Source organism: Zalophus californianus, chromosome 1, assembly GCF_009762305.2.
Source record: "Zalophus californianus isolate mZalCal1 chromosome 1, mZalCal1.pri.v2, whole genome shotgun sequence".
NCBI classification, from domain to species: Eukaryota; Metazoa; Chordata; class Mammalia; order Carnivora; family Otariidae; genus Zalophus; species Zalophus californianus.
In genome coordinates this window covers 4,281,731-4,301,919 of record NC_045595.1, presented here as the reverse complement: position 1 = coordinate 4,301,919, position 20,189 = coordinate 4,281,731, and the positions used below count along the sequence as shown (strand labels likewise).

General features: G+C 59.2%; 4 protein-coding genes across 21 annotated transcripts in view; 2 read left to right on the top strand and 2 right to left on the bottom strand.

Moving 5' to 3' along the window:
• The window catches only part of RANBP3 (RAN binding protein 3), a 53,871-nt gene extending 47,907 nt beyond the window's left edge, over window positions 1–5,964 (top strand). For 12 of the 16 annotated variants that reach the window (XM_027583653.2, XM_027583651.2, XM_027583648.2 and 9 more), the window contains 7 exons: window positions 133–211; window positions 1,349–1,451; window positions 2,020–2,144; window positions 3,609–3,729; window positions 4,858–5,000; window positions 5,513–5,693; window positions 5,799–5,937. In XM_027583653.2, coding sequence (XP_027439454.1) covers window positions 133–211; window positions 1,349–1,451; window positions 2,020–2,144; window positions 3,609–3,729; window positions 4,858–5,000; window positions 5,513–5,693; window positions 5,799–5,842 — 796 coding nt within the window. In that variant the 3' untranslated portion in view covers window positions 5,843–5,937. Of the gene's footprint in view, window positions 1–132; window positions 212–1,348; window positions 1,452–2,019; window positions 2,145–3,608; window positions 3,730–4,857; window positions 5,001–5,512; window positions 5,694–5,798 lie in introns of all 16 variants that reach the window. The other 4 variants (XM_027583654.2, XM_027583650.2, XM_027583656.2 and 1 more) reach the window with 1 other exon arrangement.
• Window positions 5,965–7,111: 1,147 nt separating this feature from the next.
• On the bottom strand, window positions 7,112–14,511 carry CAPS (calcyphosine). Of its 3 annotated transcripts, none has more exons than XM_027583666.2 (5): window positions 14,424–14,511; window positions 8,459–8,568; window positions 8,207–8,384; window positions 7,858–8,064; window positions 7,112–7,783 (listed from the first exon to the last, which is right to left on the bottom strand). In XM_027583666.2, exons 2-5 carry the CDS (start codon window positions 8,539–8,541, stop codon window positions 7,682–7,684), a joined length of 570 nt encoding a protein of 189 aa, XP_027439467.1. In that variant the 5' UTR covers window positions 8,542–8,568; window positions 14,424–14,511; the 3' UTR covers window positions 7,112–7,681. The 3 variants fall into 3 exon arrangements, with proteins under 3 accessions (XP_027439467.1, XP_027439468.1, XP_027439466.1); XM_027583667.2 differs by lacking the exon at window positions 14,424–14,511 and adding an exon at window positions 13,322–13,446; XM_027583665.2 differs by lacking the exon at window positions 14,424–14,511 and adding an exon at window positions 8,658–8,752.
• VMAC (vimentin type intermediate filament associated coiled-coil protein) lies at window positions 8,958–13,541 on the bottom strand. The gene is made up of 2 exons (XM_027583669.2): window positions 13,322–13,541; window positions 8,958–11,924 (listed from the first exon to the last, which is right to left on the bottom strand). The coding sequence occupies exons 1-2, from the start codon at window positions 13,510–13,512 to the stop codon at window positions 11,606–11,608; spliced, it is 510 nt and encodes a 169-aa protein (XP_027439470.1). The 5' UTR covers window positions 13,513–13,541; the 3' UTR covers window positions 8,958–11,605.
• A 70-nt stretch (window positions 14,512–14,581) lies between the features above and the next one.
• On the top strand, window positions 14,582–20,167 carry NDUFA11 (NADH:ubiquinone oxidoreductase subunit A11). Its single transcript, XM_027583670.2, has 4 exons — window positions 14,582–14,767; window positions 18,318–18,410; window positions 18,502–18,624; window positions 19,984–20,167. The coding sequence occupies exons 1-4, from the start codon at window positions 14,671–14,673 to the stop codon at window positions 20,094–20,096; spliced, it is 426 nt and encodes a 141-aa protein (XP_027439471.1). The 5' UTR covers window positions 14,582–14,670; the 3' UTR covers window positions 20,097–20,167.
• The last annotated feature ends 22 nt before the right edge of the window (window positions 20,168–20,189 follow it).

Here is a 20,189-nt window from a genome sequence, read left to right as displayed (position 1 = left end):
GCAGTGCCCACAGCTATGCTTTCTGCCTTACCCACTCTGACCGTTCACATGTGTGTGCAGCTCATGCAAGTTTGCCCACTGCCTTCCCCGCTCCCACGGGGTGCCCACACCCACAGCATGCCTTCTCTTCAGTTTAGACAACTCGACCAATAGTGCCGACACCGCCAGCAACAAATTCGTGTTTGGCCAGAACATGAGCGAGCGTGTGCTGGTGAGTGGCCCCTGTGGGGACTGTTTTTTCTGGGGCCCCAGGGCAAGGGACATGTGAATACGGCTGCCACCTTGTCTCCTATAAAGTGGGGATGCTTCCAGTTGCAAGAGAAAGAAGACCCAGCTCAGACTTGGGGGCAGCGTTGTTGCACCAGGAGGCTCTCTAGGAGCTGGTGTTCGAGCTTCCTGCCGTTCTTCTCTGCCAGCTAGCTTAGCCTCATCCTAGGACAGGCTTCCCCTTAAGTCAGGGGCCATGCTTCCTCCTGGCTGAGGCCAGCTGCAATGATAATCATCTGACAGGAATCCTGAGCCTCCTCCGGAGCCAAGGGAGTTCGACACACCTGTCCCTGACCATGAGGCTGCAGCATGGAGGGGGCTTTGGGGAGGTGGCCTTGGAGGGGCCCCTGCAGTGTCCCAGGTGTCTCCTGCACGTACCATGGCCACACTATCTCCTCTCCCAGAAAGCCTGGCCAGCTTGAGATGGGGTTCTAGAATTGTTTACCTGCTTCCTTATTTTTGTTCCTTTTCTTTCCTTGTCAAATGCATAGGATCCCACTGTGTCCGTTGTGAGTGTGGTTAAGGAGCTGTTTCATCCCACTTCATTATTTCTGTCTTTGTCTCAGTCTACGTTACATTAAGGAGCTTCCTGCTGCTTTTCTCGAGCATCAATACTGTCCTTTTCCTGTTACAACGAATTGGTCCAAGAGCTGCCTCACACAGAGATAAACAGCTGGTGGCACGCATCTCCCCGAGATGTTGGGGGAGGCCCCACTTGGGGACTCGGAGGGCAGTTCGTCTAGAGCAGAGAAGGGTGGATTTGGGAGGGCCAAGCTGCCTGCATCGTGAGGGCGCTTTTCTGTAGGTTTTACCAGCACATGATGCTCGAGGATCGTTGTGTGGAGACAGGGCCCCAGGCTGGAACACACCCCCTGTGGAGGGGTTGTCTAGTCTCATCTGCTGGGTCTGGGTGGGTCCCCAAAGCTGTGAAGGAAAGGCCGTCTGCAGAAAAAAGCCTTCTGCCCGGGAGACAGTGCCGAGAGCCACCATCCCAGCAGAGGGGCTTCCTGTTCCGCGGCGGCCGGCCCACCAGGAGCACCCCAACATGCTCTCCTCCCCGTGTGCTTCCGTCTCCCTGCAGAGCCCACCTAAATTAAATGAAGTCAGTTCAGATGCCACCAGGGAAAATGCAGCTGCTGAGTCCGGGTCCGAGTCCTCATCCCAGGAGGCCACCCCCGAGAAAGGTATGCTGCGGTCCCACCACCTCGTGGGAAGGGTACCAAGTGACGGGCACTGTCCATCCACACCCCCGCCCAGGAGGGACATGGGCCCCAGCTCGTGGCAGCCACCGGGGCAGAATTGGAAAGCCAGGGGTGCTGGTTTTCAGCAAGCAGAGAGGGGACGTGTTCATCCTGAAACAGAGAGGCCGTGGCGCTTCAGGATGACTCTGGGGTTAGGGTTGTTGAGGTGGCTGTCCCTCTCTTCCTTCTTGCCCTGAGGTGGGGGAAGGGAGTTTCTCTTCGGTGCTCTGTGGGAGGATTCCCTTTGCTGTCCTCCTGTCCTCTACCGAATGAATGGCAGTGGGAGATCTGGAGCCACGCTGGCTCCTAGCTCCCAGATGGTCTCCCCACGGCATCCAGGGCCAGATTGCTGTTATGTTTGGGGTCCGCTCCATGTCCCAGGAGCCGGCACCTTGAAGCAGAGCCAACCCTTTTGTTCTGTCTCCTGTGAGGTACACACACACACCCACACACCCACACACCCACACACCCACACACCCACCCCGGCAAATAAATAGTCAATGTCGTTTAGCTAATAACATTTCAGAGTCCCTGGCCGAGTCGGCAGCCGCCTACACCAAGGCAACAGCACGGAAGTGTTTGTTGGAAAAAGTGGAAGTCATCACCGGGGAGGAGGCGGAGAGCAACGTGTTACAGGTGAGGCGGGCCTGGCCGGGGGCATCTGGCTCCAGTGGGCCTCCTGGCCCTTAGGTGGTGGTGTGAGAGGCCAGCCGTAGCCCCCAGCCTCTCTGTGCGCCACCCTCCGGGACCTTGTGGCAAGGCTTCTAGAGTTCAGTGAGCGCTAAGGGACTTCAAGTCTCTTTCTTTTTGAGCAGAAGGATCTGTTTTTGAGGCATTCTCGATAGTTCGGGGAGAAACTGTTGTAAATGCACCCAGAATGAATGGCTGTGATTGGTCACACTGGCACCCCATGGTATTTTTATTAGGGAACCGGGATTCCGGATGCACCCCAAACTTTGTCCCGCCTTTTCTCTGTGTCCCGGGGCAACACGTCCGCTTCAGTGTGTCTCATTCTGCTTTGCGTTGTTGTGCGCATGCATGTGTGTCCGTGACCTGCGTGTATAGAGCACTGGGGAGTTTCTGATGTGGCATTTTTAGAAGTACTATTGCTTCTGCCCACTCAGCACTGTTGTGAAATCTATACAAGAGAAGAGAGTGACTTGGTAAAGATCCGCACACTCTGAAGGGCCAGGCGTGGTCTCTGCTGCGTATTCTTTTTTTATCTATAGAACAGCTTTATTGAGATGGATACACTATGGAATTCACTCTTTAAAGTGTACAGTTCAGTGGTTTTTAGTGGGTTCACGTAGTTATGCTGCTGCCACCACTATCAGAACAGAACATTTTAGTCCCCAAAAAAGAAACTGCCCATCGGCAGTCACCTCTCATGCCCTCCCCGGCCCCCGCGAGCCCCCTTCCTGTCGTGGATGAGCCTGCTCTGGACTTGTCCCCACGTGGACTCACACCCCCTGTGTCCTTCTGTGTCTCATTCCCTCCCTGAGCCTCATGGGCTTGGGGTCCGTTCCCGGGGCAGTGCCAAGTGATGTGCGTGGAGGGACATTCAGGTTTCCAGCTTTTAGCTAGTATGAATCATGCTACCGTGGACATTGTGTACAGGCTCGCGTGTGCAGATGCGTGTCATTTCTCTTGGGTAGATCTTTAGGAGTGGGGTGTCTGGGCCGCACGGCGATTCCACATGTAACACTGTGAGGGACATGTTTCCGCGGCAGCCATGCCATGTGTCGTTCCTGCCGGCCGCATGTGAGCTGCTGACTGTCCACCAGCTGCCTCCCCACCCCGGCACCTGCTGTTGCCTGGCTTGTGATGCCATCCTAGCGAGTGCAAGGTGGTATCTTGTGGGTATCTGGTGTTTATCTTCGTTTCCTTCCTGATTCTTTTCGTGCTCCTCTGACAATGTAAAACGGAGGTGGAGAACAGGACCCAAAACTGGCCAAGGGCTAGATGTGCCCCCTGGGCCATCGTTGGCTGACCCCCACCTAGTAGTTCACTCAGGCTAGATCGAGGCTCCCCGGAGTTTGCCCACACCAGTGTCCACCCAGCCAGGGCCCCGCTCACCCAGAGGGCTGCCTTGTGTTCCAGATCCAGTGTAAGCTGTTTGTCTTTGACAAGGCCTCGCAGTCGTGGGTGGAGAGAGGCCGGGGGCTGCTCAGGCTCAACGACATGGCATCGACTGACGACGGGACGCTCCAGTCTCGACTAGGTGAGCTGCAGTGCAGTGCCTCTGGAGAGGGCCCGGGATGGCACAGAGTTCCCAGGGCCCAGGAGGGCAGGATCCCCACGCAGGTCCCCACTGGAGAGCCCCAGCACCGGCGGCCTGTAGGCGCAGGCCCCATCCCAAGGCTCTCGCTGCCAGCTCTTCTGTGACTCTCCTCTTTGTGAGTGTGACAGTAGATGAAACAACTCAGCAGCTCTTGGACTTGTTTTCTAATAAAGTGCTGGTGGTTTTGTGGTGGAAAGGGGAAATAAAAAATCAAACGGCCCTATACAGCCTGTGGTCCTTGCCACAGACCTTCCCCCAGGCTGTTCCAGCTACTCCATGTGCGCTTCAGAGGTGGGCCCATTGGGCACAGAGGGCTCGGGGAGTGGACACAGGGAGATCTGGTCAGTTGGAGCCCAGGACTCCACCCCGCAGCCTCCCTGAGCTGGCCCATGCTGCTCCGTCTGGGGCCATCTGGGGGCCCAGGTTGGGGTGGGGAGAAGTGGGCTGGTGGGAAGACAAGGTGTCACCATGACCACAAGGTCAGGGCACGTGCGGGGAGGATGAGCTCTGATAAACCAGGCAGGCTGACAGCGGCCTTGGGGAGATGTGATGTGTACTTCCAGAGAAGGAGGAAGGTCTGTACCCTCTTTTTCTCCACCATATGTTGCTCTCAGTCTGTCCTTGTCTCCCTCTTGGGAGCTCTAAGCAGCCATTGGGCCTCAACCTTTTTTCTAAGAAAACTGCAGAGTAGGGGCTGGGGCTCGGCCTGTGAGTGGGGCCAATCAGGGGGCATCAACTTCTAGACAGTTGTCATGAAGAAAGGGGGCACACAGCCCCCAAATGTCACTCTCTGGCCCTGCCTCCCACCTAATCATCCCCCTTCCGAGGGAGCCACCATCCTGGCATCTCCCCGTGATGGACGTGGCCATGGGGGAGCTGGGTGGTACAGGGCTGGCCCCCAGTGTGGGGGGTGCTGTGGCTCAGCAGGCTGGTGGGCAGCTCATGTGGACCTTGAGAGAATTGTGGATTTCGCCCTTGTGGTGTTTTCATTCCAGAATGTGTCTGTTCTCATAGCTGGCTGTGGGGTGGGGGTCAGGGGCCAGGGCTGAGTGGCCTTGTCGGTTGCAGTGATGCGGACCCAGGGCAGCTTGCGACTGATCCTCAATACCAAGCTCTGGGCCCAGATGCAGATTGACAAGGCCAGTGAAAAGAGCATACGCATCACAGCCATGGACACTGAGGACCAGGGCGTGAAGGTTTTCCTGATCTCAGTGAGTAGCCCTGGGGCCGGGACAGGCTACTACCGACCTCTTGGGGAAAGGAAGTGCCCGAACAGACGGACCCCTGGACAAGGGCCGTGCCCTCCTGAGCTCCCACAGGAGGGAGGTTCCCAGGCACACCCAGTTGGGCCACTGCAGGGCTGCACCAAGTCCTGCCCCTCTGGGGGATGCTCTGTGGTGCAGCGGTCGACACTCTGAGGGTGTGGGCCAGGGAGCGAAGAGGGAGGCCTCTAGGCCGGCCAGTGTCCAGACGGATCGGTGGTAGAGACAGGAGTGGGCCTGCATCACCGAGTGCCATCCCAGCTGCAAGCTCTGCAAGCCGCTGGGAAGGACGGTCCCTGGGGCCCCAGGAGCTTCAGTCTGCTGTCTCTGAGCTTGTTGAGGAGAGAGGGTTGGGCTCTGGCCCAGACACAGCCCGGGGCTTATGGCTTCCACCACAGGAGGGCAGCAGCCACCCTGACCAAGAGATCTTCCAACCCACCACTTCCTTCTGCCTGCCCCAGGCCAGTTCCAAGGACACGGGCCAGCTGTATGCAGCCCTGCACCACCGCATCCTGGCCCTGCGCAGCCGTGTGGAGCAGGAACAGGAAGCCAAGATGCCTGCCCCTGAACCTGGGGCAGCCCCATCCAACGAGGACGACAGTGACGAGGACGTCCTGGCTCCATCGGGGGCCACCGGAGGCGGTGAGCCAGTGGTCCCAGCCCTGGAGGGGATGGGGAGCCTGACCCAAGGGGCTGGGGCTCCAGCCAGGGTGGGAACCTGACGGTGAGGCCGCTGCTTCCCAACAGGTGCTGGCGAGGAAGGGGAGGGGCAGACGGCCGGAAGCACATAGCGCCGGGAGCCGGCTGCCCACGAGCCTGCTGCTTTGTCCGTCTGTCTGCCCGCCCGCCCGCCCGCCCCGCCAGCAGTGTGGAGGCGCAGGGCTCGGGAACCACACTCCCCGCTGGGTTGGCCACAGTTCGGATCCGCATGTCCCGTTCAGAAGCAGACTCGGGAACTGCCTGAATGTGGTTTGGGACACGAGACCTCATCATATTGATGAGCAAAACGAAAAAGAACATTTCTTCCCTCCCCTCCTTTGAATTGAAATGGCACATTAAGACTTGTCACGGCTTCTCACTGGGACTGGGACACTTGTTTCTTCACCCCTCCCTCCTCGTGTCCCCGGCCTCTCTGCCGTCGCCCGTCCAGGCCACCGGGTCTGTCCACACAAGTATAAACACTGGGCCTGCTGGACGCTCTGCTAACTACCGTTTTTCCAGTTTCCCACACTCTGATTTGGGGCTTATATTTTTAGATCTTTTTCCCCCAAGGCTTTGTGTTTGGTTTCTTAGGTTCGGACTCTGCTGTGCATTGAGTGGGTGCAGCTCTGTCCTGGGCCACATCCTCCTCCTTCCAGGGCTCCTGGCCTCTGTGCTGGGGTGGGAGTCACCCCTCCCCACTTTGTTCCCCACCCAGGGTTGCTCCAGGCCCAGTTGTGGGGTATTGAGGGGTTGGGCCCCAGACCTGGAAAGAGCTTATCTAAAAAAGGGTCACTGGACCTGGGTGGGTCCCCACCCACCCTCCTGCCTTTTCCCATCATGTCGGTCACCCATCATGTGGCACCCAGAGGCAAACCTTCCTGCTGCTGGCCCTTCCTTGCCCAGCCCTTGACGACATCACTGCCCCAAGACCATCCAGGACCAGGGGCCCCTGTGAGAGGCAGAGGGGGACCTCAGCGGGACCTTCGAGGAGGGGGCAGGGGGCTGGTTCCAGGCAACCGGCCGTCTGCCACATTCGCAGCACACACAGGAGTGGGTGCTGTGCCTACCCCCACCCTGGAGCATGGCCAGGAGCCAGCCGGGCTTCACCCACCTGGGGCGGCCTGTGAAGAAGGGCCCTGTGCACAGGGCTCCGAGGGATTTCCGAGCAAAGTGCCCAGCCCCGCCCTTGGGGTGAGCGGAAGGCCTTGTCTCCACAGCTGTGCCACCCACACCTTGGGTCAGTTGTGTGCAGCCTGAGCCGTGGGAAGGCGCCAAAGGCCCTCCCAGCAGATCCAGTCACACTTCTCTGCTTTAAGCCTTAGCCAAGTAGTGACAAGTAAAACCAGATAATGCCCATGTGTTTTGGAACATTTATGTAAGATTGTCATATGAAATGTATTTGGGAACTACATTAAAACTTTTAACTAAAACCCTGGCCTCCTGCATGCCCCAGGGGCCTCAGGAAGCCGGACAGCCTGGCCAGGAACAGCCTCCACTTCCCAGAGCCACCTGGCCTGTCTGCGGGCCCCTGGCCCCTGCCCCACACTCCACATCCGGGTAGGTGACCAAACTTGGCTGCCTTCCAAGACTGGCCGCCTCCCTGCTGAGTTTTGCTTTACAGAAGAGCTGTTTGCTTCCCTGCAAACAGTGGCTCCTGGGGGGAGGAGGGGAGGGGGGTCTGCACAGCATGGACAGGGAGGGCCTTGCTCCCTGGGGTCCTGAGCCAGTGACCCATCCTTGGAAACTTTGTCCCACTTGCCCCTGGTGGCCAAGCCGGGTCCTCGGAGACCTGATCCAGCCAGTCCTGGGGCCTCCACCTCAGGGGCTGCCTGGCTGGAAGCCCAGGTGAGGGGCCCTGGCTCAGGGGGGGCCGGGGGGGGGGGTCCTAACGCTACCGGGGTGGGGCTGGCTGAGCAAGTGTGCACGGCTCACAGCTGCCAGGCGCTGGTCATCATGGCCACAAACTCCTCGTCTGTGTCCACGGAGGCGCTCACGCCGCTGTAGTAGTCCTGGAATTCAGCCAGTGTGACCTGGGGGCAGACGGGCTCTAAGTAGGGACCAGAGACCCGGGCAGAGGGGGTGGGGGGTGTCTGTGGGCACCCACCTGCCCATCCTTCTCAGAGGAGTCAAAGTTGTCCAGGAAGCGGCGGAGCACCTCCTCCTCAGTCCACTCCCCACTTTGCACCTTGGGGTGGGCGCGGCCACTGTACACCCCCCGGAGGTCATCCACGGTCACCACACCATCCCCACTGCGGTCCAACTTGGCAAACGCAGCTGCAATGACTGCCTCCCGGGCCTGGGACATGGGGGGCTGGAAAGGAGCAGGTCATGACTAGGGGGTCTAGTGCAGAGCACCAGGGCTTCCAGGCATCCAGGGTCAGCAATGACATCGACAAGCCCACGGAGAGCTCATCGGCACCCCCCCTCCCAGACAGCAGGGCAAAGGGCCTCACCCGCAGGGCCCTCAGGAACTCCTCCAGGTCCAGCATCCCGCTGCCATCACGGTCCCAGCGCCTGCACACAGCCTCCGCTTCGGCCCTGTCCAGCACCAGCCCCAGCTCAGCCAGGCCCCGATGGAGTTCCCCAGAGTCCAGGGATCGGCTCCGGTTCCGGTCCAGGCGGCGGAAAAATCTGAGGGGCGTGGGGTGCAGTTAAAAAGTGGCCCCTGGGGCTGGGGGTCAAGAAGACTCAAGGGGACAGCTCACCTGGCCAGGCCCTGGATGCCCAAGGCCCCTCGGGACAGGCACTGTGCCCGGAGCTTCTCCACAGTGGCGTCCACAGTATCCATGCCGGGTCAGGCTGGCTGGGCAACTGGCTGGAGGAGAGTTTGAGGAAGGACTCCGACTCGGCTGACCAGGCTGTGGGCCGGTGCCACAAGCCTGCCCTGGCCAGCTACCTGCTTACCTGGCCTTCAACTGTCCTGGAGTCCAGACAGCCACCCCTCTGGCTCCTGCCCGCTCTGCCCAGTGTTGGCAGTGTGTCCTGCCTAGCAGGCCTGTTGCTAAGGGATGGTGGCTCAGGAGACTGGGAGGGGCCCCAGCTGTAACCCGCACTGTGCCAGTGCCTCACAGCGATAGGCACAGCCCCGGGGGGTGGAGTGGCAGGGCCAGGAGGGACAGGCCAGTGCTTTTGCTGGCACCGCTGCCCACCCTCTGCCCTGCTCACTCCCAGCCTCACAGTGCCCAGGTCTGGGATAGAGGCAGACCCAGATGGGGATTGGGGGCAGTCCCCCTTCCTGGCCACAAGGAGGGGGTGGGCCACAGCCCTAAGTGGCCAGAGTGTCCCGGATGGGGAGAGGCAAGGGCATGCCGAGAAGGCTTAAGACCCAATTCCTATGTGACCTGGAGCAGCTCCCCTCCCCTCCCCGGGCTCCACGGGTCCCCTTGTCCGGTGTTCAGACCAGTGTGGCTGAGCCAGGACACAGCAGTCTTACAGACTGTTTCCAGCGTTAAGTCAGACAAAGCAGTTCCTGGTAGTTACTCAGGGGCCAGTGTGAGATTTCTGTCGATGTGGGTCTTTTGGTGGTTGGTTTTTCAGTTCTCAAACAACACGTGGTGGTTTTGCTCCTAACAAGCTGGGGGAGCCAGGGGACCGCAGTACCAAGTGAAGAAGTGGCCCTGGCCCCCGACGCCATCCAAGAAGCACCGAGGCCATAATCACAGAAGGCCTCCGATCGAGACATCGACTAAGAGCGTTACACCAAATGACAGGATTGAAAATGACGCTGGATCTCCCAGGGGCTAAAACGTGGGCCCCGTTTGGGGACCCATCCACTGCAGAGACCCAGAGGTCACCAGAGGCTTTTCAAAGCCTGGACTTAGACACTGTCAGTGTTAGGAGAAACTGCAGTGACATTCTGGTGGCTCGCTGCAGTCCATAACTCTTCGAGGAGGCAGAGAACTACTCCATTGCGTTTTTCATGAGGGTTACAAAAATCAGTTTTTTCCATAGAAAAGTGTAAAATATAACCACAGTTATTGTAACTCTGTTTTGGCATCTCCTCATCTTCATCAGGATATCAACAGTAACCCCTCCGAAAACTGCAAGTGGCCCTCCCGACCCGAGGCCGGTTTACTTCACCTCCCTGAGCCTCACTTTCCATAGCTATAAAACGGGGCAAGCCTGGGTGGCAAAGATTAGACACAAGCGCCCATGACTGTAACTTCGTGTCTCCCCGGCCAGCAGGACCCCACCCAGGCCACCTCTCCAGCCCCCACACCGGAAGAAAGGAGGAAGGACCAAGGCCAGGAAATCATCCAATTTATTAAGCTCAGACAGGCCTCAACCTGCCTTCCCTTCGTACAAGCAGCCCCCCTTATTCTATCCAGAGAAAATGGGGCCACTGTTACTGCACTGAGGGGTCACTGTTAGATGCCAGGCGGGCAGGCTGCACCATCCTGAGGGCTGGGGACGGACCCCGAACTTTCCAGGCCAAAATGGGCCCTACCCCTCAGTGGTTCCTGGTGTGACAGTTCCCTGAGTAAGTAGGTGGGAAAAGGGCTAGTGTGGGACCAGGCTGGGCAGAGAAAGGCACGGGGTCCCCTGGTTTGATTTAGAAAATAATAGCACCCTGAATGTCTCTGGCCAAGAAGAGCAGCATAGAAATGAGTTTAAAAATAAATTCTCTAGGGAATATAAAAAAGGAGCGGGCTGCTTGCTACAAAAGCTGAACTGGCTGGGGCCTCATCAGATGTGCTAGGGGGTCCCCGGCTCCCTTCAGGGCCCACAAACCCCGTCCTGTTCCTACCGAGGCCCCAGGGTGCACCTGGCGCTGGTGATAAAGAAAAGCCCTGCCCTCAGGTAGCTTACACTCTGATGACAGGACGTCCCATGAAGAAAACAGAATGGGTAAGAGCAGGGGACGGGGTTACTTCAAATAAGGTAGGCAGGGAAGGCCCCCCCTGAGGAGGTGACATCTGAGCAAAGATCTGAGTGACAAGGAACGGGGCATGTGACATCCGGGGGAAGAGCAGTCTAGGCAGAGGGAACAGCCAGTGGAAAGGCTGAGGGATGCCTGAGTTTTCCCCGGGGCAGCACAGCCTGGCCACCAGCATGTCAGCATGTCTCACACGCACACTCTCCCTTCTGGGTTAAACGTTGAGGGAAGGACAGAGTTAGGGGAAAGAATCTAGGATTAAAAATCCATCTTCATACAACCAATGCACCAGTGCAAAACAGCACAAGGCTTGAGGTTCCCAATTCTGGTCTGGGATGAAGAATAAGAAAAAGCTTTAGCCTAGGATGAGGGGTGCTTCAGAAGGAACGAAAATCAGGGCAGGGGGAAAAGGGGGAGAAAAACTTGATACATCTGCCTCCATGAGCGAGAGAGATCTCAAACTCAGATACTTCAGGGGCCAGACATCCAGCCCTGAGAGAGATGAGGGAGCCAACTGGACCTCACACTTTGGCTAAAGAGGGTATCCTGAGCTCAGATCCAAGCAGGCATGGCCAAGACTGAAGCCAGCAATCCAGATTTTTGTGAAACGTTGCCAATTTTTCAACAAGTTGATTGATGTAAAGTTTTGTTTAAAGAAAAACAAAACAAAACAAAACAAGGGGCGCCTGGCTGGCTCCGTTGGTAGAACATGCGACTCTTGATCTCAGGATTGTAAGTTCAAGCCCTACAGAGATTACTTAAAAATAAAATCTTAAAAAAAAAAAAAACCTGTCCAGGCTAACCATATGCCTTTGGCCCTTGGGCTGCCTGTTTGAAACCTATGACTTTTTAGCAGGTTTGATGCTTGGAAAGGATTATGGCTCTGCCACGGGGTCCCCTCTGGGACACTGGTGACCCCTGAGGACACCCACAGCAGTGGAACTCTGTCTCCATTGTGCTATCTGTGCCCCAGGGCTCACACAGTGGTCCCAAACACTGCAGGCTGGAGGTGGTCCCTGTCCTCCTCTGCCCCAGTACTGTTGGCAAGGCGTGGACTGGGCCCACCAGGGAGTGGGTGGCTGGGGTCTCTGGTTGGCAGGGGCCCCAGGCGTTCAGCCTCCGCCAGGGCAGCCAGCAGCCCGGCCAGGGGTGGCCGGCGACGGCAGATGTCCTGCAGCAGCTCCGCCCGGGGCTGCAGCTGCCCAATGAGCTCATCCCTCTGACGCACAGCAGCCTGCAGGCTGCGGACAGTGGCCTCGGAGGTCAGCAGCTGCTCCTGGAGAGCGGCAAGCTCACTGGCAGAAGGCAAGACAGGGCGGTTACGGTACTGAGGGGACCAGCGATTCTCCTCCTCCCTGCCCCTGACTTCCCGGGGCTCCCCATCACCGTGAGGATAAACGCCAAGCTCCCCACCACTGCTCCAAGACCCCCTTGTTATGGACTGAATGTGTCCCCTCAAAATTCTTATGTTGAACCCCTAGCCCCCATCCCCAGTGTGATGTATTTGGAGATGGTGCCTTTGGGATAAGCTCATGAGGGTGGGGCCCTCATAGAATTAGTGCCCTTGTAAGAAGAGACACCAGACAGTTTGCTCTCTGGCCATGTGAGCACACAGCAAGAAGATGACAATCTGCAAGCCAGGAAGAGAATCTGTCACCAGGAACTGAATCTGTCGGTTGGACTTTCCAGCCTCCAGAACTATGAGGAGAAAATTTCAATTGTTTAAGGCCCCCAGCCTGTGGTATTCTGTAATGGCAGCCAAAGCAGACGAAAACTCCCTAATGGCTCCCCTGCAATTCCCTTGTCCCCTACATCTTTTCCTATTTGTTGTTCAGCTTAGATGGCTCCTCTTCCAGGAAGCCTTCCATCTAGGCCCACTCAGAACCCTATGTGCCCTTCCATCACGACCCCAACTACCCCATGTCGTAACTGCCTAGTGATGTACCTGCCTAAGGACTGTGCTAGTAGGTCTCACTTATGTGCTCTAGCGCCCAGCACAGTGCCTGACACATAGTAGGTACTCAGTAAAGATGAATGAATGAATCCAACCAGCTCCTTTCCCACCTGGGCCCCGGACCTCCCTCCTCCCTGGGCGCTTTTCTCATCTCTTTCGATCCTCAGCGCCTCTTCAAAACTAGAGGGGTTCTTTAAAAACGGCTGGTATGATCCCATCCTCCTCTGCTCCAGAACCTGCCATGGCTCTCAGTGCCTAGGAGGTCGGTGACCCCAGCACCACTCGGAAAGAGCCAGTTTTGCATTGTGGAAAAAAATGGGCTCTGTTTTGGGCGCCTGGGTGGCTCAGCTGGTTAGGCGACTGCCTTCGGCTCAGGTCGTGATCCTGGAGTCCCGGGATCGAGTCCCGCATCGGGCTCCCTGCTCAGCGGGGAGTCTGCTTCTCCCTCTGACCCTCCCCCCTCTCATGCTATCTCATTCTCTCTCTCAAATAAATAAATAAAATCTTTTTTAAAAAAATGGGCTCTGTTTTAACTTAGAAATCCGCACTTGTGTGACACCTCTTAACTTTGCATGCTGGTGACTAATTCGAGGTTTGGGGTGTTCGTTTTTTTCAATCCCACCAGGAGTGCAGCCTACACGTGACTGCATGCGGTTCCCGCGCCTCTCCTCCCCTTCCCATCTCCGCTCCGCCCCCGCCCACCTCCCAGAAGTCCACCCGGCCGGCCCCGGGCCTCACCAATCCTTGGCGCGGCCCAGCTCGTCCAGGGCAGCGCGCAGCTGCTGGTCGTGGCGGGCCAGGCGCTCGGCCTGGGCGTGCACTGTGCGCTCCGCCGCGTCCAGCCGCGCCTCCAACTCCGCGGCGCGGCGGTGCACAGCCGCCAGGTGTGCGTTCGCCTCGCGGATCTGCAGCGGCTGCGGCGCCGACATGGCCCCGACCCGGTCCCCGGCGGCCCGGAACCGGCCCCGGCCACGCCCTTGGGCCCTGCCCCCGATGGGCCCCGCCCCAAAGCCCCCCCCCCCCCCCCAGAACCTCGGCGCGATTGGCTGCGGCAGCATGGGTCGCGCCCTCCTCAAACCCAAACACCCTCACTGGTCCCGGCACCTCAAGACTCCGCCCCTGAGCCCGGCCTATCTCTAAGATTGGCCAAGGTTCTGACAAGCCACGCCTCCAGGTGGGCCTGAGTCCTCGATGGCGCTCCCTGTTCAGGCTCCCGCAACGGGACTGGTCACTCCTTCGAGACAGGCCCCGCTCCACTGAGAAACCAACACCAGAAGCATTAGTCCGGGTCCTGCGGCCCAGCAAGCCTGGCCACGCTCCAGGCTTCGCCTCTCTCAGACCCACCCGGAAGGCCACGGACACGCCCCTTAAGCAAACGTACAGCTCCGGTTCGGCCAAGTCCCTTTGGGGGCGTGTCTTCGGTTCTGGCCACGCCCCCCAGTCTAGCGCGGACCTCCTCCGTTCCAGGGCTCGGACAAGCCGGTCACAAGGTGAGCACGAGTGGCGTCCCTATAAAATCCTAGCCCTGGGATCGGTACCTTTTTCCCGCCCTGGAACCTGGCCACGCCCCAAAATAGTCGCACGCGGTTCAGACCCCCATACTCACGCAGATTCTGGCGCTGAGAGTGGTCACATTTGCGCTGTGCCCCGCCCCGGAGTTACATCTTGCTCCTGTCAAGTGGAGCCCCGCCCCGCGCCCGAATCTGCGCTTGGAGATAAGCCTAGAACCGGTCATAGTCCCTCCCCTGGATTAAGCCCCACCTCCGGGTGTCAACCTTTCCTAACCTAGGACCTTCTGAGTTGGAACTAGTGAGATCTGCCTTCACTGATTCTGGCTTACCTCAGTTTCTCGTTCTTGAAGGCGGCTGGGGGTGCACGCGCGCTTCCTTTACGCCAGTCCCGACTCGGCGCGTGCGCGCGACCGTGTCTGTGTCCGCGGTGTTCAATAAAGTTGCACGCTTGTTGTCGGCCCCCCCGCACGAGAGATTGCGCGCGCCGCCCAGGAAGTCTCGCGAGAACGCGGGGCCGCTGCCCTTGGACACGGGGAGCCGGCAGGCTGTACTGTGCGGGGCCAGGGGTGTGCAATCATGGCGCGGACGCTTCTTCAGCAATACCTGGACATCCCCGATGGCACCGAGTGCCACCGCAAGACCTACGCCAGCACCACAGTCAGTGGTGCCGCTGGTGAGCATCTCGGCCGGTCCCCGAGGGCAGAGGGTGCAGGGAGGTCATAGAGTCGCTGGGGGCTGTCCCAGGGCGTCCTGGGGCGCTGGGGATCTCGCAGGTGCCGTAAGGTTGTCGCCGGGATGTCTGGGGCGGCCCTGGGTCGCTGGGGAGCTCTTGTACGAGATAGACTTTGTGGGGGTGTCGGACTGATTCAGAGGGCGCTTGAAGGCGACAGGGTCACTGGGAGCTTTCCGAGGGGGTCGCAGGAGCGCTGGGTATCTCACGGGATGACACGTCGTCGTGGGGGTGTCTGAGGAGGCCTTGAGGAACTCTTGTGTGAAGGGGGTCCGGCAGGGTTGGAGGGCACCGGGAAGCGGTACATGTGACAGGTTGGCCACTGGGGTCGTCAGGAGCGGTTGCTGGGGGTTGGGATTTGGGGGTTACTGTTGAAGCTATCACCAGGCTCTGGGGACGTCGTTGAGTGGCAGAGGGCCTTTACTGGGGCTCAGAGGAGCTGGGGATTCATGAGACTTAACAACAGGGTGAGCTAAGGTTATTTGGGGGGATCATGGGTGTGTCTCGGGGGTACAGAAGTTTGAGAACGTTCCAGTGTGAGAGGAAGTCTTTTTAGGGTTCAGGAGAGCGGGATGGTTAGGGATATCTGAAGCTTTTATTGGGACCACCAGAGGGGCCGTAGGGGTGCTGAGGAGGTCACAAGTGAGGTGGGTCAGGGGCTACTATAAGGGTAGCCTTGGGAGGGCATAAGGGGACTACGGCCCTAACACTCTTCTGCACGGGACACCTCAGCATCTCGCCCCTTCCAGTCTCTCTTGAGAAGTAGGAATGATGGTTTGGGCCACCTCCATATCTCCAGCTCCTGAAACAAGGCCTGGCAGAAGTTGAGTCTCCACTGGGACGCATTTGGATTAAGGTAGACCTAATCATCACTCCATTTTCTGAGATCAACAATTATCGTGCCCATTTCTCAGAGGTGGAAACTGAAGGTCAGAGAGGTGTGTTAACTATCCCAGGGTCTTTTCGAGCCGGTATGCAAATCCACGTCTGCTGATCTGCTCCTGAGGGAGGCTGGGGCAAGGACTGTGCGTGCAGGATCCTTGTGGAGGGGCCTCAGGAGAGAGGGTGGATGGGGAGTCCCTGCGGATGAGTTATGTGGAGTCTGCTTGCGTGGCGAGTTGTGGGGACAGTAGAGGTGCGTGGCAGGGTCTCTAGGGCACCTTTGGAGAGGGTTGCGCAGTGCGGGGTGGGATCACTGTAGGGGGACCTTATTCGGGCACATTCTTATAGGGAAATGCTGACGTTGGGGAATGCCTGGCAGGACTTTGTGGAGGCTCATGGTTGTGTCGAAAGGGGAATTAAAGTAGGAGGAGGGGGTCGCCTGAGGGGCACATGGGGCCTTCAGGGAGATAACGGGAATTGGATGGTTTAAGGGATTTTGAATCTGAGAAAGACATTAATGTTGGTGTTTCTGAGTGGGAGTGCACATGTGTGATCACAAACGCACAGTCCATGGGGGTGGACTGACATCTCCGGAGGCTCTTGGGGGAGACTGAGTACATTTCAGGAGTGGGGTGCTGCTGAGAATGAGGAGCCTCCTGGGTGGGAGCAGGGGCTTGCTGGAAGGTCTTTGAGGGAGTGTGGGTGGGAACTTTGACAGAGGCGCCATGTCAGGCAGTCGCTGAGAGACTCGGATTTATGGTGGTCACCAGCTCCTGTGAGCCTTCGAGGGTATCACTGTGTGGGTGTGTGTATGCTTACTTCGCCCGCCTGCATTCTCTCTCACTGGCCAGCTCCACTCAACATGCAGGACTTGGCTCCTGGATCCTCTCTTACCTTCCCTGCCTCCCCTCAGGCCTCACTGAGAGAACACTCTTGTTTCCTGTCTGGCTTTCCTGAGATGGTGAGCCCCCGGAGGGCAGAGAGACTGTACCCTCTAGCATCAGCGCCCTGTGGGCACACAGTAACCCTGAATGAATGAATGAATGAATGAATGAAGGCACCCAGTAATTCTTGTGGATGGGTGGCTGGATGAGCGAATTAGGGCATATAGTAACTGAATGAATGTGTGAATGAATGAAGTAGCTGGATGGATGGAAGAATGAATGAATGAATGTGGGCACACAGTGACTGTGAAAAGGAATGACAACCTGCAGTCACTGTGAAGGAAGGAAGGAATGAATAAAGGGTCGAGTGTGCACTGTGTCCGGAGGTCACTGCTGGAGGCTGAGAAAGAGCCAGGAGCAGGTGGGAGTTGGGAAGAGGGCCTTTTGCAGGGTGATGGGGGGCCATGGAAAGGTCCGAGTCAGTAGAGACCCTCCTGTGCTGGGGGTCACAGGTTGTGGGGAGGGTGGGCTATGGCAGGTCACCATATTGGATGATTGCTAGGAGACAGTTCATCCACTCCCAGTTCTAGGATTTCTGAGGGGATTAGGATGGCGGGGGCACGGTCTGTGTGCAGCGTGGAATGTGAGCTGGCAGACAGGTTGGGATGGGCTGGCCCTGGGAGGTCCCTGTGGTGACTGGGCCATGCGGGGGTTCTGTAGGGAGAGGAGGGGTGTGTTGTCTGCCCTGAGCAGGGTCAGCTGGAGGATGGGGAGCTCTGTGTTAGGCTCTTCCTGGTGATTCGGAACCAGCCAGGTGGGCCCTGGTCTGCCTCCCCCCCCGCCACTGAGGAGGGTCTGGTCGGGGCAGCTGCCCAAGGCCTTGCCTTGGCCTCACCTCAGACCCACACAGCATCCCGGGCAGTGTTTGCTCAAGATGCCCCAGGATAGAGCCTCGGGCCTTACCACCCACCTGGCACTCGGGTCCAGGCCCAGCCCCTGCCGGGCCCCTCATGCGCAAGAGCCAGTGTCGGGCAGGGAGGCCAGGGCGAGCAGAGATGGAAAAGCTGACCGGAGTGGCAAGGCCGGGTGGGCGGGAGCGGCTGCTGAGCCAGCCAGGTGCGAGGGATGGGCCCAGGCCCAAGCTGCCAGCAGGAAGGGGGCCCAAGGGTGACGAACAGCAGGCCTTGGCAGCCCCGGCAGCCAAGTCTCCGCCAAGGAGCCCTGGGCCCCATGGGAGAATGCAGCCTTGGCTGGGAGTGGGGAGCAGGGCCTGGGTGCCAAGCCCTGTGGGGCTCAGCCATGCTGTCTGTGCTGGTACGTGAGGCCAGAGAGCAGCCCAGCCACTTGGGCCCTGGGCCCGTTCCCGTGTCCACTGCAAGCTGGACCAGTGCACTGTGGAGGGCGAAGGGGCCCCGGGCAGGCCTTGGTCAGGCCTTGCGGAGGGAGGCCTGAGGCCCGGAGGTAGGGGTGAGAGCCCAGGGTTTGGAGCAGTAGACTGGGTTGGAATCCCACTGTGGCTGCTCAGCAGCTGTGGGGCCCTGGGTAAACCTCAGAACAGTCCCTTCCTGGGCGAAGGGGTGGTGCTAGGAGCCTCCTTCTGGGTGCCATGGGGACAGAGGGAGAGAGGGTTTCTCTGATAGTGGAGGGGCCTGCCCCCAGCCAGGGCCCCTCCTGGTCTCAGCGCCCAGTTCCTGGTCCAACTCACCTCACCCTCTCTGGTCCCACAGGCCTGATCTTCTCTGCCTACAGTGTCACGCTCCAGCCCCCGGACTCCTTCCTAGAGGGAGTGGCGAGGACAGGGCGGTACACATTTACTGCAGGTGAGCGAGCCTTGGTTTCTCCTTAGGGGCCCTCCTGGCACTGGCCCTGGGCCCTGACTCAGCGCTCACCCCCCCACCTGCACCCCAACAGCCGCCATCGGTGCCATATTTGGCCTCACGTCCTGCCTCAGCGCTCAGGTCCGAGAGAAGCCCGATGACCCCCTGAACTACTTCATCGGAGGCTGTGCCGGAGGCCTGACCCTGGGAGCACGCAGTAAGTGAGCCCCCCATTCTGACCTCCGTTGACCACAACCCCCCATTCTGTCCCAGACCAGGGGCCAGGAAGGGGCCAGGTGTGTGGGATGCTCACCCCAGCAGAGGAGGGGGCAGTCCCCGTGAAACCTTCCAGTGCTTTTGAATCTCTGCCACCAGCCAGTCCAGTAATACTAAGAGCTGCTTTGCTTAAACACCTACTGCATGTCTACCTCACCAAGCCCATATACCCCCCTGTGACTCAGTGTGGCATTCAGCCTGGCCCACAAAGCTCTGCACAACCTGCCCCATCCCCTCTACCCTCCCTTCCTCCCTCTCTCCCCCTTGCTCACTCTGTATAAGCTACACAAGCCGCCTTGCTGTTCCTCCAGGCCAGGCCCAGTCCTGCCCCAGGGCCTTTGCATGTGCTGTGCCCACTTACTGGAGTGCTATTCACCCAGATGTCAGCACAGCTCCCTCTTTCACTGTCCAAACCCCCCTGTGGATGATCTGGGACCCCCACCGCCCTCATTCCTTATCGCCCTCCTTTGCTGCACCTTGTCAGAGAACACAAGGCCACTGTCTGTCTCTGCCCCTGCCCCATGAGCATGGAGAACGTGCATGGTCCTTGCATTGCCGTCCCTCTCCCAGCACCCAGAGCCCTGACTGCCCAAACACAGCCCTGCAGGGGAGCTACACTTACCATCCCCACCTGGAGATGCACGGACTAGCTCCGAGAGGGGGCTTGGGTGGTGCGAGGTCACCTGGGAACCAGCAGAGCATGCCTCCCTAGTGGGAGGCAGGGCGGGGGCCCCACACCAGCCTGGCACAGTGCAGCCACCTGGAACGGAGCAGTCACTGCTTTTTCCACCTCCCACAGCCTCCGGGCTGGCAACTGCCCTGGCCCACCAGTCTGCCAGTGCTTGGTGGAAGGTTCCAGTCAGGCAGAGGGAGGGCACGGTGGAGGGAGGTGGAGGCCCATGCATCCTAGGGTTTGACACATACCCCCAGCCCGCCAAGGGGGTGAGCCCTGCACAGGGCAGGCCCGCCTCCCTGCCCAGCGACAGCCCTCAGGCAAGCAGGGCCGTTCTGCGCTCTCGCGTTCACGGTCCACAGAGCAAATACAGGGCCTGGCGCCTGCGGCCAGCGCACCCCGGCTGAGGCTCCACCGAGCGCGGGGTCCCCCTCCCCGGACCCGGACTGACAGCCTCGGTTCCCGGGTTTCCACACACATCTTCACCCAGAGGGGCCCCTGACTTAATCCTCGGGGCCCACAGCCCCGAGCCCCTAAGCCTCACGGGAAGGCCGTGTTCTTGGGCTCCCGGGGGAGGCGGCAGGGAAGCCGCACGGCCGCCTGACGCCGCCCTCCCAACTCCGGCAGCTCACAGCTACGGGATTGGAGCCGCCGCCTGCGCGTACATGGGCATGACAGCCGCGCTGCTCAAGATGGGCCAGCAGGAGGGCTGGAAGGTGTTTGCGGCGCCCAAGGTGTAGCCCCCCGCCCCCCGCCCCGGTCCGCGGGCAGGCTCAGATGCGACTGAAAATAAATTCTGTGTGTATTCTTTGTGTGCGTCTCCCTCCCCTCCC

Coding starts and splice junctions, on each gene's coding strand:
- VMAC (XM_027583669.2), bottom strand. CDS start 13,512: ATGTCGGCGCCGCAGCCGCTGCAGATCCGCGAGGCGAACGCACACCTG. Junction 11,925..13,321: donor CTGGGCCGCGCCAAGGATTG/GTGAGGCCCGGG, acceptor GCCTTCTGCCAG/TGAGCTTGCCGCTCTCCAGG.
- CAPS (XM_027583666.2), bottom strand. CDS start 8,541: ATGGATACTGTGGACGCCACTGTGGAGAAGCTCCGGGCACAGTGCCTG. Junction 8,385..8,458: donor GGCATCCAGGGCCTGGCCAG/GTGAGCTGTCCC, acceptor CACGCCCCTCAG/ATTTTTCCGCCGCCTGGACC. Junction 7,784..7,857: donor CCTCTGAGAAGGATGGGCAG/GTGGGTGCCCAC, acceptor GTCTGCCCCCAG/GTCACACTGGCTGAATTCCA.
- NDUFA11 (XM_027583670.2), top strand. CDS start 14,671: ATGGCGCGGACGCTTCTTCAGCAATACCTGGACATCCCCGATGGCACC. Junction 14,768..18,317: donor CACAGTCAGTGGTGCCGCTG/GTGAGCATCTCG, acceptor CTGGTCCCACAG/GCCTGATCTTCTCTGCCTAC. Junction 18,411..18,501: donor GCGGTACACATTTACTGCAG/GTGAGCGAGCCT, acceptor GCACCCCAACAG/CCGCCATCGGTGCCATATTT.